The sequence below is a fragment of the Zasmidium cellare genome, assembly GCF_010093935.1.
Source record: "Zasmidium cellare ATCC 36951 unplaced genomic scaffold M409scaffold_6, whole genome shotgun sequence".
Lineage (NCBI taxonomy): Eukaryota > Fungi > Ascomycota > Dothideomycetes > Mycosphaerellales > Mycosphaerellaceae > Zasmidium > Zasmidium cellare.
The window spans coordinates 217702-223766 of NW_022986950.1; the positions used below are offsets into that span (position 1 = coordinate 217702).

The 6065-nt window shown below is 55.2% G+C and overlaps 3 protein-coding genes across 3 annotated transcripts in view; 1 reads left to right on the top strand and 2 right to left on the bottom strand.

The window, feature by feature from the left end:
* Positions 1 to 449: 449 nt before the first annotated feature.
* Positions 450 to 2498, top strand: M409DRAFT_51068 (uncharacterized protein; the record flags this gene model as incomplete). The annotated part of the gene is made up of 3 exons (XM_033811706.1): positions 450 to 1469; positions 1529 to 2214; positions 2273 to 2498. 3 exons carry the CDS (start codon positions 450 to 452, stop codon positions 2496 to 2498), a joined length of 1932 nt encoding a protein of 643 aa, XP_033671702.1.
* A 289-nt stretch (positions 2499 to 2787) lies between these two features.
* Positions 2788 to 4275, bottom strand: M409DRAFT_18787 (uncharacterized protein; the record flags this gene model as incomplete). The annotated part of the gene is made up of 2 exons (XM_033804645.1): positions 2788 to 4086; positions 4141 to 4275. The coding sequence occupies 2 exons, from the start codon at positions 4273 to 4275 to the stop codon at positions 2788 to 2790; spliced, it is 1434 nt and encodes a 477-aa protein (XP_033671703.1).
* Positions 4276 to 5272: 997 nt separating this feature from the next.
* M409DRAFT_51070 (uncharacterized protein) overlaps positions 5273 to 6065 on the bottom strand; it is a gene marked incomplete at both ends in the record, with an annotated part of 1381 nt that continues 588 nt past the window's right edge. The window contains 3 exons of the mRNA XM_033811707.1: positions 5273 to 5455; positions 5508 to 5654; positions 5734 to 5888. Coding sequence (XP_033671704.1) covers positions 5273 to 5455; positions 5508 to 5654; positions 5734 to 5888 — 485 coding nt within the window. The remainder of the gene's footprint in view (positions 5456 to 5507; positions 5655 to 5733; positions 5889 to 6065) is intronic.

Sequence of the window (6065 nt, forward strand, 5' to 3'; positions counted from 1 at the left end):
CCACCGTGACATGCAGGTACGCCTGTTGCTTACTACAGACGTGCTTCTCGCCCTACGTTGCTGAGATTGGTTGGGACTTTGGAGAATATGCGACTTACTGACTGCTTCTGGAGAAGGGTGTCTTGCTGCTACCGAACTACGGGCGTTGTCTGCTTATTGACGTCTCCCCACTAGGAGGGGAGGGCATGAGTCTGGGTGCGCGGATGATTCAGATGCATTGGTCAGGTTCGCACATGTTTCCGGTTCCGTGGTGGCTGCTGGGCTTCGTGTGCTTTGGTATATAGGAGGTTGGCCTTCGATGTTGTGGTAGGTTGGACTGCTTTTATTTGTATCTCTCAGCTTGTCGTCGACTGTTTCCTCAACACCGGAGCGAGGTTGGATCTTCAGCACCCCATCTTCGACAAGTGTACAGATTCGACGACATTTGAAAGGAGACAACAACAACGACCATGTCAGACCTCATACGAGACGCGCCCATTGGGCAGCTCATTCGATGGGTGACCAAGAACCGAGTCCTCCTCTACCCAGAAGAAAAGCCCGACTTCCAATGCCCAACCTGCTACATCGACCCCGAAGCCGCAGCCAAAGCACAACACTCCCAACTAACCTCCCACGCCAACACGAACTCCTCTCTACCCGAGAAAGAAGACCCGGAAAAAGACGACCCCATCGACGCCGAAAAGGCCCACCAAGAAGCCGCCGAAGACGACGCCGCAACAGAGCAGCCACACGTCCTAGGCGTCGACCGACCAACCCTCCAATCCCTGCCCACCGCCCGCTCCGACCTCGAGCGCAACATCACCAACAAATCCTCCCTCGCCGAACTCACCAGCACCAAATCCCGCATCTCGCGCATCGGCACCCGCGCCACCCTCCAACAATCCAAAACCCGCGAGGAGCTCGAAGAAGCCTTCGCAGCCTCCGCTCTCGCCAAGGAGCCCACCCGCCCGATCATCCCGCAGCGCACGAGCGAGGGCTACATCCTCGTCGACTGGTACACCGAGGGCGACCCGGAGAACCCGCAGAACTGGAGCGCGGGCAAGAAGTTCCTCGCCAGTTTGATGATCTACCTGTACACGACGGCGGTGTACATGGGCTCGTCGATCATCACGGCCGGCGCGGAGGGCATCATGAGGGAGTTTCATGTGGGTCCCACGCCGGTTAGTCTGGACCTGGCGCTGTATACGCTGGCCTATGGATTGGGACCTCTCCTCTTCAGTCCGCTGTCTGAGATTCCGAGTATTGGGCGGAACCCGCCTTATATGATCACCATGGCCATCTTCGTCATCCTCTGTGTGCCGACGGCGTTGGTGGAGAACTTCGCTGGCTTGCTCGTTCTGAGGTTCCTTCAGGGCTTCTTTGGATCGCCTTGTTTGGCGACAGGAGGCGCAAGTTTAACAGACATCTATTCCCTCATAAAGCTGCCCTACGTTCTGTGCATCTGGGCTTTTGCCGCGACATGCGGTCCTGTAAGTCACCCTAGCCCCTGAGGTGTGGTATCAAACAACCCCTAACGAAAACGATCCAGGCCCTCGGCCCCGTCATATCAGGCTTCTCCGTTTCCGCCGAGAATTGGCGCTGGGCAATCTGGGAAATGCTCTGGCTCTCCGGCCCCATCTTCCTCGCCATGCTAATCTTCCTCCCCGAAACCCTCCCCGCGAACCTCCTCCTCCGCCGCGCCCAACGCCTCCGAAAACTTACCGGCGACACGCGCCTCAAATCGCAATCCGAAATCGACCAAGCGAACCTCAACCCGCGCGAGGTCGCCTTCGAAGCCCTCGTCCGCCCGATCCAGCTCATGATCATGGACCCGGCCATCGGCTTCACAGCCTTGTATGTCGCGCTGTGCTACGGCATCTACTACTCCTTCTTCGAGGCCTTCCCCTTAGTCTACATCGAGATGTACCACTTCAATCTGGGCCAGCTGGGCCTCACCTTCCTCTCCATCACCGTCGGCGTGCTGATCGCCATCGCGGCGTTCTGGGCTTACCTCTGGTTCTACCTCGAGCCCAAGATCCGGCGCGTCGGACTCGGCGAGCCTGAGGAACGCCTCATTCCCGCGATATTCGCGTCCTTCCTGTGTCCCATCGGCTTGTTCATCTTCGGCTGGACGAGTAATCCGGATATCTACTGGATTGTGTCCGTCATTGGGATTATGATTTTCACCATTGGGATTTTTATCATCATGCAGTGTATTTTCGTTTACTTGCCTTTGTAAGTCATCCCCCTTCCCCATCAACCAAACCCACGAACTAATATTCCTCCCTCCTAGCGTCTACCCACAATACTCCGCCTCCCTCTTCGCCGGCAACGACTTCGCGCGCTCAACGCTCGCATTCGCGGCGGTGCTCTTCTCCCGACCGATGTACATCAATCTGAATATCGGGCCTGGGTGTAGCTTACTCGGTGGACTGACCGCCGGCTGTATTGTGGGCGTGTTTGCGCTGTACTTTTTCGGGAAGAGCTTGAGGGCTAGGAGTCGGTTTTCTGCGAAGTAGGAGACTTGCAGGGTAGGGGATATGGCGGAGCGGGGATAGAGGGAGAGTGGGTGAGTTGGATGAATTGATGGTCTGATTCGATTGGTTTTTTGAGCGTACCGAGCGAGGCATAGAGAGCGTGGAGTTGGTGGTTGGTTTGTCTTTCAAGCAGTAGCAGTAATGTTGGGGAAGAACCCCTGAGAAAGAATGAAGTAATCATAACACAAAACCCGAAATTTCTAACCAAAGATATGTTATATCAAACCCCACATTCTTTCATAAAACTTCACTACAGTCTGATGTAGTCCATCTACAACTTCGACTTACTAGGCTGCCTATCCAACTGCAGCACATCCCTCACCTCCAATCCATAAGCCCTCGCCATCTCCTTGGCCTTCTCCTTCTGCCACTCAATCTTCTCCAAGCAAAACTTGCCCCGCTTGTTCTCGTTCCGGCCCATCTGGATCAAATGCACCTCATCCGGTCCATCGACGATCCGCATCGTGCGGCCCGATGCCCACATCTTGGCCAACGGCGTCTCCTGCGAGACACCCGCGCCACCGTACGCCTGGATGGCTTCGTCGAGGACCTTCATGAGCACCTTGGGCACGAAGATCTTGGCTTCGGCGATTTCCTTGAGCGCGAACTTGGCGTCCTTGGTGTCGATCATGATGGCCGCGTTGCAGACTGTGAGACGGGCTGCATCGATTTCACAGCGGGCTTCGGCGACACGGGTCAGCATCACGCCGTGCTCGCTCAGGAGCTTGCCGAAGGGCTTCTTGCGGGGGTCGTTGAGGCGGGCGATGGTGTATTCGAGAGCACGCTCAGCGGCACCGACGCTGCGCATGGCGTGGTGGATACGGCCGGGGCCGAGACGGCCTTGGATGACCTCGAAGCCACGGCCAGCGCCCAAGACCATGTTGCTGTCGGGGACGCGGACGTTGTTGAAGGTGATGTGGCCGTGGCCGTGTGGGGCGTCGTCGAAGCCGAAGACGGACAACATGCGGTGGATGGTGATGCCGGGGGTGTCGTGGGGGACGAGGATGACGGATTGTTGGCGGTAGACGTTGCTGTTCTGTGGGTCGGACTTGCCCATGACGATGTAGATCTCGCAACGCTTGTCGCCGGCGCCGGATGACCACCATTTCGAGCCGTTCAAGATCCAGTCGTTGCCCTCCTTGTGCATCGTCAGGCCGATGTTGGTAGCGTCTGAGGAAGCGACGTCTGGCTCAGTCATGAGGAAGGCACTGCGGATCTTGCCCTCCAGCAATGGCTTGAGCCACCGGTCCTTGTGTGCTTGTGTGCCGTACTTGGCCAGGACTTCCATGTTGCCAGTATCTGGAGCAGAGCAGTTGCACGCCTCTGACGCAGTACCGCTCTTGCCCAAGTATTCAGCCATCAAGCCGTACTCCAAGTTGCTGAAGCCCGCGCCCTCCTTGAAGTGGTTCCTGGGCAAGAACATATTCCACAGTCCCAGCTCCTTTGCTCGTTTCTTCAGGTCCTCGATGACGGCCGGGTGTGAGGCGAATCGCTCCTGGACGCCCGAGCCGATCTGTTGGGCGTATACGGTATCGGCGGGGATACATTCCTCCTCGACGAACTTCTCAATCTGTCATATTCGTCAGCGTGGTGGAGGGAATGGAACAGGCTGATTTCGTCACACAATGTCCAATGTCTTCTTCGCCCGGTCTGATACAAACGGGCGTGCAATGACTGGGATCTTCTCGCTGGCCTTGCCCCCCGCCTTGCCGCCCACGAGGAGGTCCTCGCTGGCCTGGATCTTGTATGGTACCGACATGTCTGGGTTATCCTTCCTCTTGCACTTCAATCAACAAACACTGTTGTTATCGTTGTTGTCGTCGAGACAATGGGATCCGAAGAAAGGCGGGGAAACGGGGCGGATATATGTACGCAGGTAGGTGGTGATGAGAGATCAGAAAGGGAAAACGAGGTTGCAGACAGGATGTCCCTAGAGCTGCTCTTACGGTGTCGACTAATCGCTTCTTTCTCCGCAAAGTGGGAGCTTCCCCAGAGGTGGATGTGTCGCGCAATGGCCGCTCTCCAGCCGAGGGTAAGGCGTTGGAGATCGACGTCCACCCTCGGCCGGCTACTCCCAGCGCACGTGTCGCTGTAAGCGAGTCAACCAGGGGTGGTGTTAGTCAGCGTCGACTGCACTTCAACGTCGTCGGGTCGCTTCACCATCCAGTTGCAAGCACAAATACATAGACTTCGAAGATTTCGACGAGACAACGTAAACGAATCCGTCGATGATGTACTTCCAGTCCCCTCAAACATTAACGACAAGCCAGAATGTTCATTCACTCGCATCACGTGCAGAGCTGGTCCAAGCGTTACGAGACACCTGTTTCAGGGAGTCAAGTCGCGGAGTTCATGCACCTCGCAAGTCTTCGAACCTCCACGACACGCTCTCATCAACTCCCAAGAAAACGTATCATCGCGAGGTTCAGAACCGGCAGCCAAGGCGCGAGTATATCTGCAAAAGTCTTGGGCGCCTAATATTCCGTTTCGGGATGCATTCAACATCAGCCCTTGAAGACAGGCTTTCGTAGCGAGTGGATTGGGTATGTATTAGGTATTTCTAGACCGCAAGAAATCCACGCTCTGTTCCAAGACAGGACATCAATATCCACTTAACGAAGCTCGACGCCACGAAAACCAACACATTCTGTTACCAACCCCCAAACGGACCCGTCAAAGTCTCAACACCAGTTCCATCGGCGACCATCAGCAGTGGCGACGTTGTTTGAAGGAGGAACTCGTGGCGTAGTGGACCCCTACAAGAAGAAGCCCGCAACCATAAAGGCAGCTCCGGCACCAGCATATGGCAGAGCCGTCTGGACCGCAGCACCGCCGTTGAATGGCTCGACCGACGTCTGGTAGTTTGTCGGAACGGTCGTGGTCTGGCCATTGACCCCTGTGCCGACGAGGGAAGTGTAGGTCGACGTTTGCAGATTGCCCTGGAACGAGGTGAGTGATAGGTTTGACGGTGAAGAAATGGATAAATCTTACATTGTTGTTGTTGAACACAGACGTGTATGTCGTGGTGCTCCACGAGGTACTGCCGTAGTAGCTGTTGTAGCTATTATAGCCGTTGCCGCAATACACCGAGCTGGTGGTCGTGGTATAGTATCCGCCGTTGTTATTATTGTTGTCGTTCTGACATCGTGTTAGCTGAATGTCCCAAACACAGACTGGACCCGAAGGTTTCCAGCTTGAGGCAAGGAGATCGTCTTACGTTGTAGTTGCCATTCAGCGTCGTGGTGTAGTAGTTGGTCGAGCAGCCTGTTCCACCTGCGTAGTACGACGAGGTCGTGCCATAAGGGTAGTTGCTGTAAGTGCTTGATGGATTGATGTTCTGGAAGCCGCAGGTGTTGAGCCAGTTGTTCACGACTTGAAATAAATCAGCAGACGAGTCTTGAGAAGACAGATAGGTGGAAGATCTCTTACCATTATTGCCATTATTATAGTTGCCGTTGTTGTTGTTGTTGTTGTTGTTGTTGTTGTTGTTGTTGTTGTTGTTGTTGTTGTTGTTGTTGTTGTTGTTGTTGTTGTTGTTGTTGTTGTTGT